The sequence below is a fragment of the Phyllobates terribilis genome, unplaced genomic scaffold (genome assembly GCF_046119375.1).
Source record: "Phyllobates terribilis strain yellow unplaced genomic scaffold, ASM4611937v1 Scaffold_7__3_contigs__length_470593459, whole genome shotgun sequence".
Classification (NCBI taxonomy): domain Eukaryota; kingdom Metazoa; phylum Chordata; class Amphibia; order Anura; family Dendrobatidae; genus Phyllobates; species Phyllobates terribilis.
Genome location: NW_027362767.1, coordinates 76,114,068 through 76,139,841, shown reverse-complemented (window position 1 = coordinate 76,139,841; position 25,774 = coordinate 76,114,068). Strand labels below are relative to the sequence as shown.

General features: G+C 48.6%; 1 protein-coding gene across 3 annotated transcripts in view; it reads left to right on the top strand.

The window, feature by feature from the left end:
* Nucleotides 1-25,774, top strand: part of LTK (leukocyte receptor tyrosine kinase) — a 237,231-nt gene that overhangs the window by 143,519 nt on the left and 67,938 nt on the right. For all 3 annotated transcript variants that reach the window (XM_073638809.1, XM_073638808.1, XM_073638810.1), the window contains exon 5: nucleotides 7,060-7,199. In XM_073638809.1, coding sequence (XP_073494910.1) covers nucleotides 7,060-7,199 — 140 coding nt within the window. The remainder of the gene's footprint in view (nucleotides 1-7,059; nucleotides 7,200-25,774) is intronic.

Sequence of the window (25,774 nt, the reverse complement as noted above, 5' to 3'; positions counted from 1 at the left end):
GGACATTAGACCAGTGGAAATCTGTGCTTAGGTCTGATGAGTCCAAATTTGAGATCTTTAGTTCCAACCACCGTGTTTTTGTGCGATGCAGAAAAGGTGAACGGATGGACTCTACATGCCTGGTTCCCACTATGAGGCATGGAGGAGGAGGTGTGATGGTGTGGGGGTGGTTTTCTGGTGACACTGTTGGGGATTTATTCAAAATTGAAGGCATACTGAACCAGCATGGCTACCACAGCATCTTGCAGCGGCATGCTATTCCATCCGGTTTGCGTTTAGTTGGACCATCATTTATTTTTCAACAGGACAATGACCCGAAACACACCTCCAGGCTGTGTAAGGGCTATTTGACCAAGAAAGAGAGTGATGGGGTGCTACGCCAGATGACCTGGCCTCCACAGTCACCAGACCTGAACCCAATCGAGATGGTTTGGGGTGAGCTGGACCACAGAGTGAAGGCAAAAGGGCCAACAAGTGCTAAGCATCTCTGGGAACTCCTTCAAGATTGTTGGAAGACCATTTCCGGTGACTACCTCTTGAAGCTCATCAAGAGAATGCTAAGAGTGTGCAAAGCAGTCATCAAAGCCAAAGGTGGCTACTTTGAAGAGCCAAGAATATAAGACATATTTTCAGTTGTTTCACACTTTTTAGTTAAGTATATAATTCCACATGTGTTAATTCATAGTTTTGATGCCTTCAGTGTGAATGTACAATTTCCATAGTCAAGAAAATACAGAAAAATCTTTAAATGAGAAGGTGTGTCCAAACTTTTGGTCTGTACTGTATATATATATATATATATATATATATATATATATATATATATATACCTTTTTTCCTTTGTGTGCATATATTTGTGTTTCTTCATGTATCATAGTATACCATACCTAAGGAAGGGACCTAAGTTGTCCCAAAAGCTTGCCTTGTAACATCATTTATTTTATTTTTGTTAGCAAATAAAAGGTATCATAACTACAAGATTATCTTGTTTTTCCCACTGAGAGCTATCAGAAGTCTCATGCACACGCTTGTTTTTTTTTGTTTTTTTTTTTACTGAATTGGAAAACTGCTGCGTTTTTAACTCTGCAGCATGTCAATTTTATCAGTGTTTTTTCAACATTTTTTTAACTCATAGAAAGCAATGAGAAAGTGCAAAAAATGCAGCCATGCATCTTTGCCCTTTTTAATGACTAAAACTAATGTTATTATTCATGTACTGTAAACAAATGACACATTTAATTTTCACCAAAAAAAAATGCAACAAAAAAGTTCCAAAAAAGCAGCAAAAACTGCTTCTTATTAGCAGCTTCTTTACTGCCAAGAAAGCAAAGATTTTGCCTGCAGAAAAAAAGGATTCAAAAACGCATTGTGTGAACATCGATTGAGGGGGCATTATTTGTTTTTAAAGGGCATTATTACTGGATTAGGAAGTGCCTTGCCCTGGACCCTGGCAGCCCACGCTATGTCACTGGGTACATGTGATCAGAGCCAAATATATTGCAACCAATACAAAAGTTATGCTAAAATTCAATTAGCTTGATAAGTGATAATATAAACTTATATACTGTGCTTCTTGATGAAAAGAAAGTTTCGGGACAAAGTGATACAGGGACCATGAGTGTCATGATTATCAGGAGTTTGTCCTGACCTGGCAATGCACTTTAGTTTAGGGAACAGCGCCAATAAAGAAGTGTGAATAGGAGGACGCATCTAATGAATATGGAAGAGGAGAGGATATTGGCTGTATCTCTAAACTAATTGTACAATGTAGCAGCGAAGTGAAGCAGGACTGGATCTAAAATGATAAGATATAAATATAAATTGTAGGATGACATAAACAGTGAGGCAAGAAAAATAAACTATATGTTACTATGTAAGAAGCCCAAAAACTGAGGTTGGTGCTCGGCAGCTTTTTCAAGGAGTCTGGCTTGCCTGGATGGAGCACTGTCTGCAGAGAAAGCTCAGGTCCTCCCAGGCTGTCCATCACCAGCGAGGGAGGAGGAGACATGCAAAATCAGTGGGTGGAACAGTGCACTCTGCCTCTTGGCCACACCCTGAGTGCACTGAGCACCCTAATTAGCATATTTGATTAAACTTCAGTTTTTCCAGAACGGAGGCAGTGATTAGAGCACTAAAGGTGATTTTTATTGGGCCATATCCCCTACAATGCTATGTGCTTTTTTTATACTGTTAGTTTGGGCTGAGAGACTCCCTTTAAAGTAAAAATCGAAAATCTTTTAATGTCATTCATGTGCATGAAAAATGTTTCTACAGGGTATGGGAAGTACCGTAGAATTGCTATATACACCCAGTGACTCAGAGTTCACATCTGTACTGATTGTTCAATTTCCTTGTCTTTTACATCTGGCCCAGACAAGCCATGAAGACGTCTTCTGGCTTTAATACACAGAGCTTACCACTCAGGAATCTGTGTCTCATCCCACACACGCCACTCACAGATGGCACGCCTGAGCACCATTCATTCACCACTCACACACAAGGTGCATACTAAACACTGACCACGTGCACTACACATTGAACGCTACGGTCACACCAGCGTATTTTCTCTCATCTGGTCGATTATGCAAACTCTGATCACAGTTTGGTCATAGTGTGATCCGATTCTCATGGATGAGGAGAAGATGGAGAAAAAAAATTCTCCCGTCTTCTCCATTTTGTCAGTCTGTGAAAATCGGGCTGCACTCTGATATCATCCAAGTTCAGCCCAATGGTTTCCATGCACTCATTGATTTGCATGGCTGAGTGCGATCCAAATATCGAACCAAACTCGGGCATGCTGTGAGATATTTTCCTTGGGACCGGGCCAGAAAAAAATCTGACAAGTGCACAGCCCTATACTTGGTCCAAGTACAATCCGATGTTTTGTTGGTTTGCACTTGGACCGAAAATATGAGCCCTTACCAGTAGAGAAGAGCGAACTTGAACTGTAAAGTTCGGGGTTCATACTGGACACCTAGTCCTGACCTTTGAGCACGCACTTCTCCTGGGAGTCCTTTTTCCAGTTCAGGAGTTCTGGTACCTGAACCGAACTTTGGATTGAAGTTTGGTCAAATCTGCCGAACCCAAACTTCCACAGGTCCGCTCATCCCTACTCACCAGGTCTCATTTAACTAATTGCTGAACCTCAGTAAAAAAAACAAAACAACTGTTTTATTGTGACTAAGAAGACCCTCCCGGCCCTCTAGGTACTTGTAAACGGGACCCATTATAGTCTATGGATCTGATCACGTGTCGGTGCTTTTTGTTGGCATAAAAAATTACAGACGTGTCCATTTTTTTTTTATCCGCGTCATGAAGTCAAAATCACCCATGTAAGCCGACGGGACAATTATTTTTTATGGCATCAGTATGCTGTCTGTGATTAACATTGCGATGGATAGGGGAAGCTTTGCAAATCTTTTAGTTTTTTTTTTATCTTTTGCATACGAGAAAATCACCAATGAAATACTGATGGTAAAAACTGAAACATTGATCAAACACTGGTGAAAAATTGGAGGTGTAAATGATGCCATACCTAAGGAGCTCTTTCAGACACTTTCTAAGTGTTCTCCGATTGTTTGATGAAGTTTTATTTTATTTCAATATTTCAGTAGAATCTCCATGCGTGTAGCTCAGGGGTAGACTCTACTCTCCTCTTCCCTGCAAGCTTTTGACACTGTTGTTCAGTGCATTGAGGATTTCAAGTTAAGTGATATTCACGCCTGTATGGGGATGTCACTCATTCTTGCCTGGAGCCCTGAGACCACTCAGTGTTACCCCCACCCCCCAGCTTAGCAAACAAGATTTTCTAAGAAATAAAATCTCCTTTGACATTCACTATCAGAAAGTTTAACCTCTCCTAAAAAAGTAAAAAACAAACCATCTACATTGTTTTCAAGCTCAAAAGGAAAATGTTTGTTTGCGTTCTCAACATTCTGGTGCAAACTAATATACTTTAACGTAGTTTCATTGAATTGGATTTTTGCAAGGACTTACTGTTGCAGAATTTATAAGAATATAACACTTAACAATCCTTTTCTGTCTGGTTCTTGTCCCTAGAAACACAGGTCTCAATCCCCATTTCACTTTCCGCTAGGTTTCAAGTGATTATTTTGTTTGCCCTGATCCTGTTTTCCAGAGCTGTGTCGCAATTTGCTCAAACTCTTCTGCTAGCCAAAGATCTTGCTCCTCTTCATTCACACACTGTTGTTAAACCCCCTTAAGTCTGACGTCCAGCTTACCAGGCCTCTTATACAGTCCTCACATAACTGGCCTGTCTCAAAGCCCTGACTGGACCCAATTATAGCCTACCCCAAGTTTGACCCCAGCCATGCTTACCCTTCCCTGGCTTCCTCCAGGTCAACATTATCTCCAGACATAGAAGGCTCCACCACCCTAACCTATTCTGACAGTACACTCAACATATCCCATTTTAACAGCCTGGATAGATTGTAAAAACATTCCCCCACCAGGTCAGCCATCATGGTCAGCCTCCGGAATCACTGTCTTATAAGTGGTCACTTGTTAGGTCATCATCAGCTCCCCTGCCAAACTGGCCTTATTTAATAAAGAAGCTGACCTACTCCCCTATAGAGACTTCCACCGATACGTCAAGTGACCTTCTCTCCACGGGTCCTGCATCATATTCTCCAGCTTTTAGCCCACCTCCATTTCTCAGCAGGCAAGCTGCTCCTGGCCTTTAGTTCACCACTACTCCAAGATAGCATCAACCTCCAGCACACCACAATCATCCCAGATTGCACTCACGTCAAGCCTAATAACAGAACTGGCCAATAATATATCAATTGGTGTCATCACCTGCATTATCTTGGCAACTCCAGGTCCTTCTTGACCCTACCCCAATATGTACCTCTGACAAGCGAAGAAGACCATCATTCCTGCACCCAGTCATAGAAGCTTGGGAAACGACAGCAGTGAGCATCAGGACCCACCTGCAAAAAAGCAACATATAGACAGTATATACAGTGGTGTGATAAAGTGTTTGCCCCCTTCCTGATTTCTTATTAGATAACAAAACAAATTTAAATATTAGACAAAGATAACGCAAGTAAACTAAAAATTCAGTTTTTAAATGAAGGTCTTTATTATTAAGGGAAAAAGAAATCCAAACCTACAGGGTCCTGTGTGAAAAGTGATTGCCCCTAAACCTAATAACTGGTTCGGTCACCCTTAGCAGCAACAACTGCAATCAAGAGTTTGTGATAACTGGCAATGAGTCTTTAACAACACTCTGGAGGAATTTTGGCCACTCATCTTTACAAAATTGTTGTAATTCAGCCACATTGGAGGGTTTCCGAGCATAAACCGCCTTTTAAGACCATGCCACAGCATCTTATCGGATTAAGGTCAGGTCTTTGACTAGGCCATTTCAAAGTCTTAACCTTGTTTTTCTTAAGCCATTCAAAGATGGACTTGCTGGTGTGTTTTGGATCATTGTCCTGCTGCATAACCCAAGTGCGCTTCAGCTTGAGGTCACGAACAGATGGCTGGACATTATCCTTCAGGATTTTTTGGTAGACAGCAGAATTCATGGTTCCATTTGCTACAGCAAATCTTCCAAGTCCTGAAGCAGTAAAACAGCCCCAGACCGTCACACTTCCACCACCATATTTTACTGTTGGTATGATGTTCCTTTTCTGAAATGCTGTGTTACCTCTACGCCAGATGTAATGGGACATACACCTTCCAAAAAGTTCAACTTTTGTCTCATCAGTCCACAGAGTATTCTCCCAAAAGTCTTGGCGATCATCAAGATGTTTTCTGGCAAAACTGAGATGAGCCTTTATGTTCTTTTTGCTCGGCAGTGGTTTTTGTCTTGGAACTCTGCCATGCATGCCATTTTTACCCAGTCTCTTTCTTATGTTGGAGTCATGAACACTGACCTTAACTGAGGCAACTGAGGCCTGCAGTTCTTTGGATGTTGTTATGGAATCTTTTGTGACCTCTTGGATGAGTCATTGCTGCGCTCTTGGGGTAATTTTGCTTGGCCGGCCACTCCTGGGAAGGTTCACCACTGTACCAAGTTTTCGCCATTTGTGGATAATGGCTCTCACTGTGGTTCGCTAAAGTTCCAAGTCTTTAGAAATGGCTTTATAACCTTTTCCAGATGGATAGATCTTAATTACTTTGTTTCTCATTTGTTCCTGAATTTCTTTGGATCGTAGCATGATTTGTAGCTTTTGAGGATCATTTGGGTCTACTTCACTTTGTCAGGCAGGTCCTATTTAAGTGATTTCTTGATTGAGAACAGTTGTGGCAGTAATCAGGCCTGTGTGTGACTAGGGAAATTGAACTCAGCTTCCCAAAGATGTGATAACCCACAGTTAATTTATGTCTTAACGGGGTGGGGGGCAATCACTTTTTCACACAGGGCCCTGTAGGTTTGGATTTCTTTTTCCCTTAATAATAAAGACCTTTACTTAAAAAAATGATTTTGTGTTTACCTGTGTTATTCTTTGTCTAATATTTAAATTTGATTTGTGATCTGAAACATTTAAGTGTGACAAACATGTAAAAGAATAAGAAATCAGGAAGGGGGCAAACACTTTTTCATACCATTGTACATACTATAACACAAGAACAATTTCCCACTGTTAGAGGGAGTATAGGTTTGTCCCCCTTACTTTTGCCACCCAAGGTTCTTTGGAAGACAGCAATAACCAGAAATCTCACTTTTGAGTAGCAGGCATTGGATAAGTAGAGGTTCCTCAGAAAGGCCACTTTTTTCTTAGAGGTTCCTTAGTGGTATAGGTTATAAGAAGAGATTACAACATAATAAGATGTTTTTGTCATTTCCGGTGTGATTGTTCTATTGTGGAGGACTCCACAGCGTGGAAATCCATTTCTTTAGAAGTTCAGTAGCACAGTGACAAGAGCCTCTAGCCACCATGCAGAACTGCTATCTGACAAGCCTCACATTGTGAAGGACAGAGAGATCTCATCGCATCTCATACTGTGTCTGATTCCTTCTGAAAATATGAACATTTAGCTTTGAGACTGAATATAACAGTTTATTTTGTGTTTTGGATGGCGCGTTAGGTCTCACTGGAAGCTGCTGAGCATGGAAATTGGTGAAATAGATGGACCCTTTCACGTCGCTCTGAGTCATACCTCTTGTACTTTGAAGACTGAAAGCTTCATCATTCTGGACAGTGTCGGCCTCAGAAACTGCTTTGATGGTAAGATAATTATCCTGTTAAACTCTACATCTGTGTAAATTTGACCAGAGATAGAGCATCTTCTCTGATCACTCCATGTGTTCCAAGAGAAAAAAAAGAAAACAGAAATATAGGGACATGGAGAACATAGGAAAGCTAGGAAAGCTCTGATGATCCCATTCTTGTTCACTAATGAAGAGCATGCGGCATATGGCTATATTAACCATGGGAAAGAAAACAACAAGTCATTTGGCAGTTTTGATGGTTTAGGATAAGCCAAAGATGGTGGGTAGGCGAAGTAGGTGGTCGCCTAAGGTGTTATTAAACTGAACATAAATGCATCAGACCTTAGTACAGAAAATAAGTTTCATGTGTCATGGCCTTGTTATTAATATTTTTCACTAACTGCCCTATAAATATTTTATACATGTGGTGGAATAGGGGTGCAGAAGTTTACATTTTTGGAGGCTGCTGCAGTTTTGGTATCAGGGTCCAGAAACTTTGTCTCTGTGATGCCATCTACAGTGGTATTGAAACCAAAAAGTATGTATTATTCCTCACCTACAATATGTAATTATTATTATTAATATTATTAATTATTATAGCGCCATTACTTCCATAGCGCTTTACATGTTTAAAAGGGGTATACATAGCAAACAACAAGTACAATAATTTGAACAAAACGAGTGGGCGACTGGTACAGGAGGAGAGAGGACCCTGCCCACGAGGGCTCACAATCTACAAGGGATGAGTGAGGATACAGTAGGTGAGGATAGAGTTGGTCGTGCAGTGGCATAGTGGAGCGAGGGTGTAGCGTCGGCATCTCTGCCTCCTCCCGGTCCGGCGTCCTCCGGCTCCCATCCTGCGTCTGCCCGCGATGCGCGCACCGCACGCAGTTCCCCGGGCACTGTGCTTAGGGCACGCGTGCTCCCTCCCTCTTAAAGGGGCCGCACGCGCCGTCCTAAAGAGTCTCCGGCCAATGGCTGGAGGACTTCCCTTATATAAGGCACCTCCTCCAAAATGGAGGTGCCTGTGCAAGATTGTCGTTTGTGTGCTAACACTCTCCTCAGTCCTCAGGTTCCAGTGCCCGCCAGCCTGTCTATCAGCCGTGCCCGCCAGCCTGTCTATCAGCCGTGCCTGCCTGCCTTTCAGCCATGCCTGCCAGCTTGTCTATCAGCCGTGCCCGCCAGCCTGTCTATCAGCCTTACCCGCCTGCCTGTCTATCTGCCGTGCCCGCCTGCCTGCCTATCGGCCGTGTATGTCTACCCACATCACCTGCCTGTTTATCAGCCGTGCTCATCTGCTGTGTCTGTCGGCCTCGGCCATCAGTCCTGTGGGAGTCGCCTGCTCTCACACAAGGTCGGTCCCAGAATGGCACCTGGTTCACCTTCCAGGTCCCTCCTTGGTTCACGGAGTCGACTAAGCCGCCGTGTCGCCAGGGTCGGTCCGGGTAAGCACTTAGTTACGCCCCTCTGGTCCCTCCTTGTATCACAGCACAGAGGTTCCACCACCTGGATTCGTAACAGTTTGCACAGGCCATGGAATCCGGTGGCTCCCAGGCTCCTTCGCTCTCAGACCTGTACCAAGAGGTCTCTCGCCAGAGATCCCAACAGGATACTATTCTGTCCTACCTGCGAACAGTCAACTCCCGCCTGGACACGCTGTCCACCCTGACTGTGTCCGCCTCTAACCGAGCGGCATCCGTTCCGGCGGCACCTCAACCCAGTGGGGCTGTGGCATCCGGCTTTGGACCCCGGCTTTCTGCGCCTCCACGTTTTGGTGGTGACCCTGCCCTATGTCGAGGCTTCATAAATCAGTGTACGCTGCACTTTGAGCTCCTGGCACACCAGTTCACCTACGACCGGGCCAAGGTGGCATTCATCAAGTCTCATCTCACCGGAGAGGCGTTGGCGTGGCTTAACCCTCTGTGGGATAGAGGGGATCCTCTGGTGTCTGATGTCCAGGCCTTCCTCGCGGCTTTCCGGAAGGTGTTCGATGAGCCTGGACAAAAGTCTTCGACTGCCTCCTCTCTTCTCCGACTCAGCCAAGGGAGTCTCTCTGTGGGACAATATGCTGTGCTTTTCCGCACCCTTGCATCTGAACTTGCCTGAAACAATGAGGCTCTGGTGTCCACCTTTCGGGAGGGCCTTTCCGGACTTATCAAGGATGAGCTAGCCGGTCGTGACATACCTCCCTCTCTGGACGACCTGGTGTCATTAGCTACATGGATTGACATCCATTCTCAAGAGCGTTCTAAGGAGGCGACCCGTGAGAGATGACCCCTGCGCCTCGCACCAACCTTCCAAAGGCCAGTGTCGCAACCAGCATTCCCTCCTGTGTCTTCTCCAGAGTCTACACAAATAGGCCAAGTTAAGATGGTCAAGTTTCGCCAGGAGATCCGCCGTGCCAAGGGGAGTTGCTTCTACTGTGGCAGTACAGAGCATCTTATCCGCTCCTGTCCGGTGAGACCGGGAAACTCCAGTGTCTAGGACCGCTCGGAGAGGTCGTCCTAGGCAAAAGTTCTTCCTCTCTGCCCTTGACTCTGTACATTTCGGTTACCTGTGGTGAAATCCGCTTCTTCGAGACTGCCTATCTGGATTCCGGAGCCGCTGTGAACCTCATTCAACAGGCTGTTCTTACCATACGCCTGGCTGATGCTTTAGCGGTTTCCTCTGTGGATGGAAAGCTTCTCTCTGAGACTATCTTGTTTGTCACTGAGCCTGTCACTCTTCGGGTGGGAATGCTACATTCGGAGAGGATCTCCTTTTACGTACTGTCTGGTCTCTCTCATCCCCTTTTGCTTGGCCTGCCTTGGTTACAGATACATGAGCCCGTTCTGAATTGAAGCTCAGGTGAGGTGCTCCGTTGGGGTCAGGAATGTTATAAGTTCAGTCTGGTTCCGGTTCGTCCTGCTTGACCTCCGTCTACTCCAGCTAGCCTACCTGGCCTGCCGGAAGCCTTCTGGTCATATGCGGATGTCTTTGATAAAAAGGAGGCAGAGACACTACCACCTCATAGGCCGTATTATTGCCCCATCGACCTAATACCTGGTGCTTCACCTCCTCGAGGGCGACTCTACCCCTTGTCGCTGGCCGAGACCCGTGCTATGTCTGAGTACATAGAAGAGACTCTTGCTAGGGGATTTATCCAGAAATCTACCTCTCCGGCTGGAGCAGGATTCTTCTTCGTCAAAAAGAAAGACGGCTCTCTTCGTCCATGTATTGACTATAGAGGCCTAACCCAGATTACCATAAAAATAAGTACCCCCTGCCTCTCATCTCGGAGTTGTTTGACCGCCTAAAAGGAGCAAAGATCTTCACTAAGCTCGATCTTAATGGGGCATACAATCTGGTCCGGATTCGCCAGGGAGATGAGTGGAAGACGGGATGGTCACTACGAGTACCGCGTGATGCCCTTCGGTCTCTGTAATGCTCCAGCCATCTTCCAGGAGTTAGTGAACGACATCTTCCGAGATCTCCTGTATTCCTGCGTGGTGGTGTACCTATCTTGGTGTTCTCCCCGATCTGCCCTCTCACCGGAGGGATGTTCGTCAGGTACTGCTAAGGCTCCGGAAGAATCGCCTGTATGCCAAGTACGAGAAATGCCTGTTTGAGCAGACCACCCTGCCATTTTTGAGGTATATCATCTCTGAGACTGGACTGCGGAGAAGATGTCTGCCATCTTACAGTGGCCCCGACCTGAGGGGTGGAAGCCTATTGTTATGCACACGCCCGGACTGACTGGCGTGTGCGTGTTTATGTAGTGATTCCACTGTGCCATGAACCGGAGAGTGCCTGGAGGGGCGTAACTAAGTATCTGCCCGATCCGACCAAGGTCGCACGACGGCATACGACGCCAGTGCACCAGGGAGGAACCGAGCAGAGGAACCAGGGTCTACTCCAGGTCAGACTCCGGACACGGCTGTTGACCCACACCGGGGAATACAGGAACAGGCAGACTAGAGCACAGGCTGGGTAGGGTCCAGTACAGACTGGGAGACAAATTCGAAACCGCAGACGCGGTAGACAGAGCTGAGCAAAGCGAAAACCGCAGACGCGGTGGACAGAGCTGAGCAAAGCGAAAAACGCAGACGCGGCGGACAGAGCTGAGCAAAGCGAAAACCGCAGACGCGGCGGACAGAGCTGAGCAAAGCGAAAACCGCAGACGCGGCGGACAGAGCTGAGCAAAGCGAAAACCGCAGACGCGGCGACAGAGCTGAGCAAAGCGAAAACCGCAGACGCGGCGGACAGAGCTGAGCAAAGCGAAAACCGCAGACGCGGCGGACAGAGCTGAGCAAAGCGAAAACCGCAGACGCGGCGGACAGAGCTGAGCAAAGCGAAAACCGCAGACGCGGCGGACAGAGCTGAGCAAAGCGAAAACCGCAGACGCGGCGGACAGAGCAGAGCAAAGCGAAAACCGCAGACGCGGCGGACAGAGCAGAGCAAAGCGAAAACCGCAGACGCGGCGGACAGAGCAGAGCAAAGCGAAAACCGCAGACGCGGCGGACAGAGCAGAGCAAAGCGAAAACCGCAGACGCGGCGGACAGAGCAGAGCAAAGCGAAAACCGCAGACGGGGCGGACAGAGCTGAGCAAAGCGAAAACCGCAGACGCGGCGGACAGAGCTGAGCAAAGCGAAAACCGCAGACGCGGCGGACAGAGCTGAGCAAAGCGAAAACCGCAGACGCGGCGGACAGAGCTGAGCAAAGCGAAAACCGCAGACGCGGCGGACAGAGCTGAGCAAAACGAAAACCGCAGACGCGGTGGGAACAGGGCTCTGTTCACACGGAACAGACTAGAAGGGAAATGCAGAACCAGATACCCACAGGGTACTTGCAGAGAAGTAGCGAGTGGACCTCAAACTCACAAACGGAAGTACAGTGACAACGAGCAGGAGTTAGGTACGAGTTCAGACTCTGCAGAAAAAGGAATGGAACGGACATAGAGGCAAAACAGGTAAAGGATAGGAGAGAGTTCAGACAGTAACTGAGTGTACGGAGGAGACCGACACTGCAGCGGGATACAGGAGCGGGTCTGGGAATACGGCCCCCAGAGAGGCAGGACGAACAGGCAAGGAGCGTGTTCAGACTGGCCTGGAAATACAGCCTCCAGGAAGGCGGAACGAACAGGCAAGGAACGAGTACAGACTGCAGGTTAAGGTACACAGATAGGACACAGTACAGACACGGGAACTGATACCGCAAGGCAGGAGAGATAGACAGGACTCAGTTCAGACAAGGGAACTGATACCGCAAGGCAGGAGACAAAGACAGGACTCAGTTCAGACACGGGAACTGATACCGCAAGGCAGGAGACATAGACAGGACTCAGTTCAGACACGGGAACTGATACCGCAAGGCAGGAGACAAAGAACGGGACCTGGCACCTTCAGAGTGCAAGCACACACTGAATGAAACACTATGCTCAGGCAGGGATAGATGGGAGCAGCTGAGCTATATACCAGGTGACAGACAGCAATAGGCTGAGGACGCACAAGGGGTGTGACCCACAGCAGGTACAAAAAGCAGGAAGTGATCGGGCGCCACCCTTAAGCAGCAGAAACAGACACAAACAGACAGCATGGAGGGAAGCCAGAGAGACATTCTGGACTGGAGATCAAGTGCGCGCTCCTGCACAGTGGGAGATGGACCACCATGCAAGGACGCCGCCAGGTATGTTACAGTACCCCCCCCCTTACGCCCCCTCTTCTTCAGGCCTGCCAGAATCTTCCGCAGGGAATTCGAGGACCAGTCGTTCACTTCAAGGAGATCACTTCCACTGTCCACAGAAAAAATTGATCCCATCTGGTTAGCTAGGATGCTACCTCCTATCCTGCCATCCTTAGCAACAGACGAAACGGGTGGAGTACCAGGAACAGCACACAAAGAAGTCTCTCTCCACATATTTTCAGGTGGCACCCCAGAGGGTACAGGAGACAACTGGAAGTCCTTCACCGGGTTTGAGGGGGACAGAGACTTGGGGGTAATCTCTGCTTCGAGGTACATCTTGTCAAGCTCACAGGAAGAAATAGACAGGTTATCAGGTACATAATGAGGAAAAGTCACTGTCTCTTTGTTATCTGGTGGTACCCCGGAGAATTCAGGAAACAACTGGAGGTCCTCCGCCGGGTCAGAAGAGTGCAGAGGCTCAGAGAAAACATCTGCTTCAGAGTACACTAGGTCGGACTCACTGGAGGAAGCAGGCGAGGTATCGGGTACCGAGTATAGAAAAGTCTCTGTCCATTCACCACCAGGTGGCACCCCAAAGGGTTCTGGAGACAACTGGGGGTACTCCGCCTGGTCAGAGGAGTGTAGAGACTCATGGGTAACCTCTGCTTCAGAGTACACAAGGTCGAACTCACTGAACGAAGCAGGCGAGGTATCAGATCCAGGATATAGGAAAGTCTCTGTCCATTCACCACCAGGTGGCACCCCGAAGGGTTCTGGAGACAACTGGAGGTCCTCTGCCTGGTCGGAGGGGTGTAGAGACTCAGGAGTGACCTCTGCTTCGGAGTACACTAGGTTGGACTCACTGGACGAAGCGAGCGAGGTATCAGGTACAGAGTATAGGAGAGTCTCTGTCCTTTCGCTACCAGGTAGCACCCCGTAGGGTTCTGGAGACGACTGGAGGTCCTCCGCCTGGTCAGAGGGGTGTAGAGACTCGGGAGTAACCTCTGCTTCGGAGTACACTAGGTTGGACTCACTGGACGAAGCGAGCGAGGTATCAGGTACAAAGTATAGGAGAGTCTCTGTCCTTTCGCTACCAGGTAGCACCCCGAAGGGTTATGGAGACAACTGGAGGTCCTCCGCCTGGTCGGAGGGGTGTAGAGACTCGGGGGTAACTACCACTTTGGGGTACCCATTGTCAGGCTCACAGGACGAAGCGGACAAAGTATCGAGTACCGAGTGTAGAGAAGTCTCTCTCCATTTGTCATCGAGTGGTATCCCGGAGGATTCAGGAGGCAACAGGGGGTCCTCCGCCAGGTAGTAGAGGTGCACAGACTCAGAGGTAACCACAGTTTTGGAGCATCCTTGGACATGCACACCGGTTAAAGTGGGTGAAGCATCTGATGCCGGGTGCAGAAAGTTCTCCTGTGTGGAGTCTGGATGGGCAGAAGTCTCTTCGGGCAGGAGAACCGGTGCACTACCCACGCACATTACCCGTTGGGGCTTCTGCGGGATACAGGGAGATGAAGCTTCAGTAGGGACTTCAAGGTTGGGGTCAGGAGGTCTCAGGGAGGACAGACCCTGGCGTGACGGCTTGCCTCTACGTCTAGCACATCTGGACTGCCTCTTGAGGTTGGGAGAAGTCTTCCGGGAAGCGTAGTCACCCTGTGAGGATTCTGGGTGGGCAGTAGTCTCATTGGGCTGGAGGACTATTGCGCTACCCACACACATTACCCATCGGGGCTGCTCCGGGATATTGGGAGGTGAAGCTTCAGCAGGAGCCTCCGGGTTAGGATCATCGAAGACCATTAGAAAGGCCACCAGGAAGGCCATTAGGTCCAGGAGGATCGGATCCTGTGTTTCATATAGGGGGTTGATCCATTCCAAGGCATCACCCGCCAGGTAAGACATAATGAATGCCACCTTAACCCGATCGGTGGGAAAACATAGAGGGTAGAACTTGAAGTGTAGCATGCATTGCTCCACAAATGCACGACTTTGTCTTGGATCCCCATAGTAACGTGGCGGATCCGCAGGAACGAGAGCAGATAGATCCATCTGGACGGGTGCGTAATTCGCCTGGAACTCAGCTGAGAAAAAAAAATATATATATATTTATTTATTTTTAATGCATGTATTCGCTGGAAAACTTCTCAGAGAGCGAAGGCCGTGGGGCTCAACGGGAACCATGGCCTGAGCATGCTGTTATGCACACGCCCGGACTGACTGGCGTGTGCGTGTTTATGTAGTGATTCCACTGTGCCATGAACCGGAGAGTGCCTGGAGGGGCGTAACTAAGTATCTGCCCGATCCGACCAAGGTCGCACGACGGCGTACGATGCCAGTGCACCAGGGAGGAACCGAGCAGAGGAACCAGGGTCTACTCCAGGTCAGACTCCGGACACGGCTGTTGACCCACACCGGGGAATACAGGAACAGGCAGACTAGAGCACAGGCTGGGTAGGGTCCAGTACAGACTGGGAGACAAATTCGAAACCACAGACGCGGTAGACAGAGCTGAGCAAAGCGAAAACCGCAGACGCGGCAGACAGAGCTGAGCAAAGCGAAAACCACAGACGCGGCGGACAGAGCTGAGCAAAGCGAAAACCGCAGACGCGGCGGACAGAGCTGAGCAAAGCGAAAACCGCAGACGCGGCGGACAGAGCTGAGCAAAGCGAAAACCGCAGACGCGGCGGACAGAGCTGAGCAAAGCGAAAACCGCAGACGCGGCGGACAGAGCTGAGCAAAGCGAAAACCACAGACGCGGCGGACAGAGCTGAGCAAAGCGAAAACCGCAGACGCGGCGGATAGAGCTGAGCAAAGCGAAAACCGCAGACGCGGCGGACAGAGCTGAGCAAAGCGAAAACCGCAGACGCGGCGGACAGAGCTGAGCAAAGCGAAAACCGCAGACGCGGCGGACAGAGCAGAGCAAAGCGAAAACCGCAGACGCGGCGGACAGAGCAGAGCAAAGCGAAAACCGCAGACGCGGCGGACAGAGCAGAGCAAAGCGAAAACCGCAGACGCGGCGGACAGAGCAGAGCAAAGCGAAAACCGCAGACGCGGCGGACAGAGCAGAGTAAAGCGAAAACCGCAGACGGGGCGGACAGAGCTGAGCAAAGCGAAAACCGCAGACGCGGCGGACAGAGCTGAGCAAAGCGAAAACCGCAGACGCGGCGACAGAGCTGAGCAAAGCGAAAACCGCAGACGCGGCGGACAGAGCTGAGCAAAGCGAAAACCGCAGACGCGGCTGACAGAGCTGAGCAAAACGAAAACCGCAGACGCGGTGGGAACAGGGCTCTGTTCACACGGAACAGACTAGAAGGGAAAGGCAGAACCAGATACCCACAGGGTACTTGCAGAGAAGTAGCGAGTGGACCACAAACTCACAAACGGAAGTACAGTGACAACGAGCAGGAGTTAGGTACGAGTTCAGACTCTGCAGAAAAAGGAATGGAACGGACATAGAGGCAAAACAGGTAAAGGATAGGAGAGAGTTCAGACAGTAACTGAGTGTACGGAGGAGACCGACACTGCAGCGGGATACAGGAGCGGGTCTGGGAATACGGCCCCCAGAGAGGCAGGACGAACAGGCAAGGAGCGTGTTCAGACTGGCCTGGAAATACAGCCTCCAGGAAGGCGGAACGAACAGGCAAGGAACGAGTACAGACTGCAGGTTAAGGTACACAGATAGGACACAGTACAGACACGGGAACTGATACCGCAAGGCAGGAGAGATAGACAGGACTCAGTTCAGACAAGGGAACTGATACCGCAAGGCAGGAGACAAAGACAGGACTCAGTTCAGACACGGGAACTGATACCGCAAGGCAGGAGACATAGACAGGACTCAGTTCAGACACGGGAACTGATACCGCAAGGCAGGAGACAAAGAACGGGACCTGGCACCTTCAGAGTGCAAGCACACACTGAATGAAACACTATGCTCAGGCAGGGATAGATGGGAGCAGCTGAGCTATATACCAGGTGACAGACAGCAATAGGCTGAGGACGCACAAGGGGTGTGACCCACAGCAGGTACAAAAAGCAGGAAGTGATCGGGCGCCACCCTTAAGCAGCAGAAACAGACACAAACAGACAGCATGGAGGGAAGCCAGAGAGACATTCTGGACTGGAGATCAAGTGCGCGCTCCTGCACAGTGGGAGATGGACCACCATGCAAGGACGCCGCCAGGTATGTTACACCTATTCAGTGGTTTCTGGGATTCAACAACTATTACCGCCTCTTCATTCCTCATTTCTCCTCCCGGAGTGCTCCCATCTCTGCTCTCACCCGTAAAGGAGCAAATCCCAGGGAATGGACTTCCGAGGCGGAAAGTGCCTTTGCCTCTCTTAAACAAGCCTTTCCTGTCTACCGACCAAGAGGAGGAGCCTCTACACATCATTGACCCCTCCAGAATAATGACTGTTGCTCTGTTTGACCTGTCTCATCTACCTTCTGGTAAGACCTTGGTAGCGGTTCAGGATCAGAAGAGGGTCTTACTCTGAGGTTATTCGTCCAAACTGGCTGGTCATGCCGGCCAGAGGAAGACGCTTCTGCTCATTGCCCGACATTATTGGTGGCCCACTCTGCGCAAGGATGTTGCGGATTTTGTCGCGGCTTGTTCCTCCGGTGCCCTTAACAAGATACCTAGGCACTTTTCAGATGGTCGTCTTCTTCCTCACCCCGTGCCTATGGACTTCATCACTGATCTTCCGGTATCTGCCGGTTCTACCGTTATATGGATGGTCGCTGACCGTTTCTCCAAGATGGCTCACTTCATTCCTTTGCCTGGTCTTCCGTCCGCACCTGTGCTGGCTGAGGACTTCATCTGTCACATCTTTCGTCTCCACAGCTTACCCCTCCACATTGTCTCGGACAGAGGAGTTCAGTTCACTTCTCGCTTCTGGAGAGCCACGTGCAAGCTGCTGGATGTCTCTTTGGTTTTTTCTTCTGCCTATCATCCTCAGTCCAATGATCAGTTGGAACGTATTAATCAGATCCTTACCAGTTTTCTTCGGCACTTTGTCATCGCTCACCAAAGCGATTGGGCAGAACTTCTGCCTTGGGCCTAGTTTTCTTATAACAACCATGTGAGTGAGTCCTCTGCTAAGTCTCCGTTCTTTGTGGTTTACGGTCGACACCCCCGAATTCCGTTTCCCGTCTTTTCTTCAGTGGACCATCCTGCCGCGGAGTCTCTCGTCAGTGACTTTTCGGTGATTTGGGAAGACACTAGACCTGCGCTTCTTCAGTCCTCCGAGTGGATGAAGAAGCATGCTGATAAGAGACGTCTGGATCTGCCTCTGTTTCGTCCGGGAGACAAGGTCTGGCTTTCCTCCAAATATGTTCGTCTCAAGATACCATCTTACAAGTTGGGCCCGTGGTTCATCGGTCCTTTCGAGATTTTGAACCAAATTAATCCAGTGGCGTACAAGCTGAAACTCCCTGCCTCTTTACGGATTCCCAATTCTTTTCATTAGGATAGATTGGAGGGGTGCAAGAGTGTTAGAAGGGAGGCCACAGAGTAGGAGGATGCAGTAGTTGAGACGAGAGATGATGAGGGCGTGCACTAGGGTTTTGTAATATCAAATCACAGATTGATTGAATATTGGCAGACATGCATTGGTGATGGTTATGTGCCTAAAGGGCGTCTGTAGACCCAAAATGACTGTTCCAACCCAGCACAGGAGCTCAGTGCATTCTTGACGCAGTTAAACAGTTTAGTACAGCTTCCCACCTACTTGTTTTCCACCTATCTCCGCTCTTCTATGGCTCCTGTAAAACCTGAGCTGTCAATCAAAAAGAAGGGTGGAGATAGATAGAAAACAAGAAGGTGGTAAGGTGCACCGAGCACCTGTGCTTTGTTTGAACAGTTATTTTGGGCTGGCAGACTCCCTTTAATTTTTTAATTAATTTGCTTTCAAATGTTCAGTCTAAACAATGAAATGAATATGAACTTTTCTTGAACTTCTGCATTTGACATACAGTTTGTCTCTAATCTAGAGATTTATTTTTAAGTCCTCCCTACAAATATATTGTCAGAATGAGGTTGACTGGGTCTACAATAGACAATGAGGGTCAACCTTTCATCCATACAGAACATATGCACCTCTACATGCACTTTCATTGGAATCAGACACATGGATGATACAAGCCGGTGGCACAACTTAAAGCATGGTTGTTAAATATACTTATTTTGTATATTTATTTATTCAGGACTTCTTACCAAATGCGATACTCCAAAGAAAATGTCACAATAGAAAAATGTAGTGTTTTTTTGGATTGTCCGTCAAAAAGAATCATTGCAGCAAAACATAAAATAAGTGAAGTAGTTACAAGAGATTGCCCATTTGTCCATAATTAGCTCATTAGATTAAACCTTGTTCCTCTTTTTTCCCTGGCTCCTGAATGGTAGTTTGCATCTGTCTGTATCAATATCATGACCGAAGATGTTGCAGGACTGTGGGCATGTGGGTTAGTCCTTTAGAAGTACATGTCAGCTGCTCAGCATACAGACCCTCTAATGAATGAAGTGAGGGAAGAGAGACCCTCCTCTGTTTGTCACATGGTTTATATTATTATTATAATTTATTATTATAGTGTGATTCATTCCATGGCGCTTTACATGTGAAAGCGATATACATAGCACAAACGATTACAATAAATTTTGAACAATACAAGTCGGCGATTGGTACAGGAGGAGCAAGGACCCTGCCCGCGAGGGCTCACAATCTACAGGGGATGGCTGAGGATATAGTAGGTGAGGTTAGAGCTGGTCGTGCAGCGAATGGTGGAGCGAGGGTTACTGCAGGTTGAAGGCTTGTCGGAAGAGGTGGGTCTTCAGCTTCCTTTTGAAGGTTTCCACTTTAGGCAAGAGTCTAATGTGTTGGGGTAGAGAGTTCCAGAGTAGGGGGGGATGAACGGGAGAAATCTTGTATGCGATTGTGGGAAGAGGAGATAAGAGGAGAGTAGAGAAGGAGATCCTGTGAGGATCGGAGGTTACGTGTAGGTAAGTATTAGGTCACAGATGTATGGAGGAGACAGGTTGTGGATGGCTTTGTATGCCATGGTTAGGGTTTGAACTGGAGTCTCTGGGCAATGTGGAGCCAATGAAGGGATTGACAGATATGAGAGGCTGGGGAATAGTGGGGGGACAGGTGGATTAGTCGGGCAGCAGAGTTTAGGATAGGTTGGAGGGGTGCGAGAGTGGTAGAAGGGAGGCCACAGAGCAAGAGGTTGCAGTAGTCGAGACAGGAAATGATGAGGGCGTGCACTAGTGTTCTTGCAGATTCGTGGTTGAGGAATGTGCGAATCCGGGAGATATTTTTTGAGTTGGAGTCAGCAGGAAGTGGAAAGATCTTGGATATGTGGTTTAAAGGAGAGGTTAGAGTCCAGGGTTACCCCGAGGCAGCGAGCTTGCGGGACTGGGGAGAGTGGGCAGCCATTGACTTTGATGGATAGGTCAGTTGGGGGGGTTGAGTGAGACGGTGGAAAGATGATGAATTCAGTTTTACCAATGTTAGGTTTTAGAAATCTGTCAGTGAAGAAGGATGAGATAGCGGACAGACATTGTGGGATTTTGGTTAGTAGGGAGGAGATATGTCCCACATAGCACCTGTTTTATATATATGGTTCTACCATCTGCCCTAAACTAAGTGTACAGAAATAACCTAAGTGTCATGTCTGCAAACCTTCCGATACCGAACTGAGAGTAAAAATGATTAACCATAATAAATATTTAACAATGGTCTCTGTCTCCAATGGAAGATCTCTAATAGATCCCTCACTCCCTCACAGGTTTTTATTAGTATTGATCTTCTTATATTGATAAAAGGGACATAGCCAGGGTGCGACTGCAACCCCTGCACCTGCTATAGTTACTCCCTGGAGTACGCGTCCTGGGAGATAGAGTATGTGGAGATGCACCTGATGTGGAAGTGAGCAGAATTGGACATCCCCTTTAAGGAACATGTGACCACATTCCTATCACTTGTGTTATTTATCTGTCCATAAGTAGTGATGAGCGAGCACTAAAATGCTCGGGTGTTCGTTGCTTGGGTCGAGCAAATCGTAATACTCGGGTGCTTGACCCGAGCAACGAGCCCAATGTAAGTCAATGGGAAACTCGAGCATTTTCATTTTTCCTGCGCTCTTTCCCCCCCCTCCCCCGGTGGTCTGCAGGAGGCCTAAAAATTGCCCAAATCGATGGGAACAGTGCTGAAATTACATGGGAACAGCATGGGAAGACTCCTGAAAGCATCTCTGACTCCCAGGTCACTGCTGTGAACAATGTTGTCAGAGTATTACGCCACTTTTACGAACTCAAAATAAAACATACAAAAACAAAACCAAAATGGATTTTCCTGGAAAAATGTTAAGGAACATTCTTTACAGGGTAATGACTTTCATGTAAGTCAAAATAAATAACCCCCCAAAAAATGCTCCTCCACACCTTGAGCTATGTTCACATGTAGCGTTTTGATGCGTTTTTGCATTCCTGTCAACGGTGAAAAATAAATTTACCGGTAAATATAATAACATTTTACTACCTTATCTGCCCATATGGTGTGTGCGACGTGATCAGACACATCCTGTTTCATTTATGAAGGGGGGACTCTGAAAGTCACAAAGCCTATTTTTATAGGGCCATCAGGCAGCCCTTACTATTGTTAAAGGGCCAGCTGGCGGCCCTCACTATTGTTAGAGGGCCATCAGCTGGCTATGCTTTGTTGTTCCTATTATTAAGGAGCGGGTTCCCTATACTGTTATTGCATATGCAGTGACTGCAAGGCCTGCCCAAAATTTGGAAAAACCCCAACACCCTTTTGAAGAGACATAGAGGAGGGCCTCAGTTAAAAAAAAATGTTCCCATTATTAAGGAGCGGGTCTCCTATGCTGTTATTGCGCATACAGTGTCTGCAAGACCTGCCCAAAATTTGGAAAAACTCCTATACCACTTTGAAGAGATATAAAGGAGGGCCTCAGTTAAAAAAATGTTCCCATTATAAAGGAGCTGGAATCCTATTCTGTTATTGCGCATTCAGTGACTTCAAGGCCTGCCCAAAATTTGGAAAAACCTCAATACCCCTTTGAAGAGACATAGAGGAGGGCCTCAGTTAAAAAAATGTTCCCATTATTAAGGAGCAGGTCTCATATACTGTTATTGCGTATGCAGTGACTGCAAGGACTGCCAAACATTTGGACGCACTCTAATACCCCTTTGAAGAGATGTAGAGGAGGTCCTCGTTAAAAAAAAGTTACCATTGTTAAGGAGTGGGTCTCCTATAGTGGTAATGCCCATGCAGTGTCTGCAAGGGCTGGCAAAAAATTGAACGCACTCCAATACCCCTTTGAAGAGACGTAGAGGAGGTCCTCATTAAAAAAAATTGTTACTATTGTTAAGGAATGGGTCTCCTATACTCGTAATGCCCCTGCACTAAGTGTATGGGCTGAAAAACATTTACTCCTGGGGAGTATACATGAACATACTGTATAACATACAGAATTGTAGAGGTAGGCCTCTAAAAAAAATTCCTACGGACATCACACCCTTTAAAAAATTATGTGGGTGTTGTATCACGGTCACCCTGTTGATATGGTGGTGGAGGATGAGGAGAAGGAGGAGGACAACAGAAAATAGAAAAAGCAGGAAGCGTATACCCATGTCTGGGTGTGAAAAGGTGCATGGGAATAAACCCCCCCAAAAAAGCCACTGGAGTTGACTTTATGTTTCGCTGCTATCATCCGGTGGTGATGAGAAGTCTGGCCCAATCCAGCCCTTGTTCATTTTGATAAGAGTCAGCCTGTCAGCATTTTCAGTTGAAAGGTGGATGCGCCTATCAGTTATAATACCCTCGGCAGTACTAAAAACGCTCTGACTAAACCCTAGCAGCAGGGCAGGCCAGGACCTCCAAGGCGTAGAGAGACAGTTCTTTTCACGTGTCCAGCTTGGATACCCAATAATTATAAGGCACAGAGGAATCACGGAGTACGTTGGTACGGTTGGCAAGGTACTTGTAACATCCCTGGCGGCGTGCTTGCTTGCATAGTGCACCACCTCCCACTATGCAAGACCGCAATCTTACCTGACAGTCCAGCCTGCAAACCTTGCTCCAGTTCATGCTGTGTGCATATCTCTTGACTGACTGCTTAGGGCGGCGGCCCGGTTACTTCCTGATTCTTATAGCTGCTGTGGGCGCACCCCTAATGCTTGAGCACCACCTTCACTCAGTTAGTCTTTGCTACTGTATTGCCAGGTCCTGTCCTGTTTCTAGTTTGTTTCCGCCTCTCTGGGGGCTGCATACCCAGACCTGTTATCTCTGACTTCTAGTCTGTTTCCGCCACTCTGGGGGCTGTATACCCAGGCCTGTTACCTGTGACTTCTAGTCTGTTTCCGCCACTCTGGGGGCTGTATACCCAGGCTCGTTCTTGTATCTCATTGCAGTAGCAGTTCCTGTCTGAACTGTATCCTAGCCTGTTACCTGTTTGTCTCATGTCCGTACCTTCCCTTTTCCTGCAGTATCTGAACCTGCACCTAACTCCAACTTGTTGTCTCTGTACTTCTGTTTGTGAGTTTTGTGTCCACTCGCTACTTCATAGGAAGTACCTTATGTGTATCTGGTTCTGCTTGTCCCTTTTCCCTTCCTCCGTATCTTCCTCCTGTGTTCTAGCCGTCTTCCTGTATTTTCCAGTCTGTTCCATGTGAACAGAGCCCTGTCCTCTCTGCCTTGTCCACCGCACCTGCGGTTTTGCTCCGCTCTGTCTTGCCCACCGCTCCGGCGGTTTCTCTCTGCTCTGACTTGCCCACCGCTCCGGCGGCTTCCCTCTGCCTTGCCCACCGCTTCGGCGGTTTCTCTCTTCTCTGACTTGCCCACCGCTCCAGCGGCTTCCCTCTGCTCTGCCTTACCCACCACTCCGGCGGCTTCTCTCTGCTCTGACTTGTCCACCGCTCCGGCGGCTTCTCTCTGCTCTGCCTTGTTCACCGCACCAGTGGTTTCTCTCTGCTCTGACTTGCCCACCGCTCCGGCGGCTTCTCTCAGCTCTGCCTTGCCCACCGCTCCGGCGGCCTCTCTCTGCTCTGCCTTTCCCACCGCTCTGGCGGTTCCGCTCTGCTCTGCCTTGTCCACCGCACCTGCGGTTTCTCTCTGCCTTGTCCACCTTTCCGGCGGTTCCGCTCTGCTCTGCCTTGCCCACCGCACCTGCGGTTTTCGCTCTGCTCTGCTTGCTCACCGCACCAGCAGTTCCTCTCTGCTCTGCCTTGTCCTCTGCTCCGGCGGTTTCGCTTTACTCTGCTTGTCTACCGAATCTGCGGCTCTGTACCTGTCTGCCAGTCTGTACTGGACCCTATCCAGCCTGCGCTCCAACCTGCTAGTACCTCCCTGTCTGTACTCCAGCCGTGCTTGCCAGTATCTCCCTGTCTGCATACCAGCCGTGCTTGCCAGTGCCCACCTGTCTGCATACCACCCGTGCTTGCCAGTGCCCACCTGTCTGCAAACCAGCCGTGCTTGCCAGTACCCACCTGTCTGCATACCAGCCGTACTTGCCAGTACCCACCTGTCTGCATACCAGCCGTACTTGCCAATACCCACCTGCCTGTATGCCAGTCTAACCTGCCTGTTCCTGCATTCCCCGGTGTGGGTGAACAACTGTGACCGGGGTCTGACCTGGAGTCGCACCTGGTCCCTCTGATCGTTTCCTTCTTGGTCCACAGAGTCGACTAAGCCGCCGTGCGACCTTGGTCGGATCGGGTTGATACTTAGTTACGCCCCTCCAGGCATTCCTCGGTTCATGGTACAGTGGGATCACTAATCACGCTCATGCCAGTCAGTCCGGGCGCGAGCGTAACAGTACTCCTTCAGCATCTTCCAAAACTTTTCCCTCCTTGTCAGAGTACCCCGCACATCAGGGCCTGGGCGCTGGGAGGATCTGAGAAAACTGTCCCACACCTTTGACAGCGTTCCCCTGCCTTTGCTGCATCATATTTGTGTCTTCCTCACCTGTACTCCTTCGTTGTCCAAGGAACTGTGACCTCTGCCGCCAGCGTTTTCACATGGGAATTTTTTTAATAATTCCACAACAAGGGCCTTCTGGCACTACAATATTTTACTAGACCTCTCCGCCGCGGGAAGGAGAGATAGAAATTTCTCCTTGTAGCGTAGGTCTAGAAGTGTGACCAACCAGTAATTACTGTCGGCCAAAAGTCGTACAAGGCGAGGGTCACGGGAAAGTCAGAGGAACCATGTGCCATGTGTGCCAGACTGGTAACAGCCAAGTCTTCCCTGTCCTGACCAAGAGGACGACTGTCTATGCTCTCCTCCTCATTCTCCTCCTCGTTCTCCCTCTCCTCTGGCCATCCACGCTGAACAGATAGTATGACAGACGGTTGTGTGGGTAGTATCATCTGTAGCACAGGAAAACAGCTCTCGTTCCTCTTCCTCCTCCTCATTATCACCCAATCCGTGTTGGGATGAGACGAGGCTGGGCTGTGTGGCATCACCCTGTATGGTTCCTTGCTCCATCTCATTGTGCTGCGCCTGCAATGCCTCCTCTTTAATTGTGAGCAGCGAGCATTTCAGAAGACTGAGAAGCGGGATGGTGTCACTAATTATGGCGTCATCACCACTAACCATCTTGGTGGAGTCATCAAAGTTTTGGAGGATGGCACAGATGTCTGACATTCATGCCCACTCATCAGTTCTTATGTGCGGAGGCTGACCTGAATAACGACGGGCCTGTTGAAGCTGGTACTCAAGAACTGCCCTCTGCTGCTAACAAATCCTTCCCAACATCTGCAACATTAAGTTCCAATGCGTGGCGACATCGCACACCAGCCGGTGAGCTGGAAGCTGCAAATGCTCCTGAAGCACGGCGAGGGCGGCGGAAGCTGTAGGTGACTTTTGAAAATGTGCACACACGCGGGGAACTTTGACAAGCAG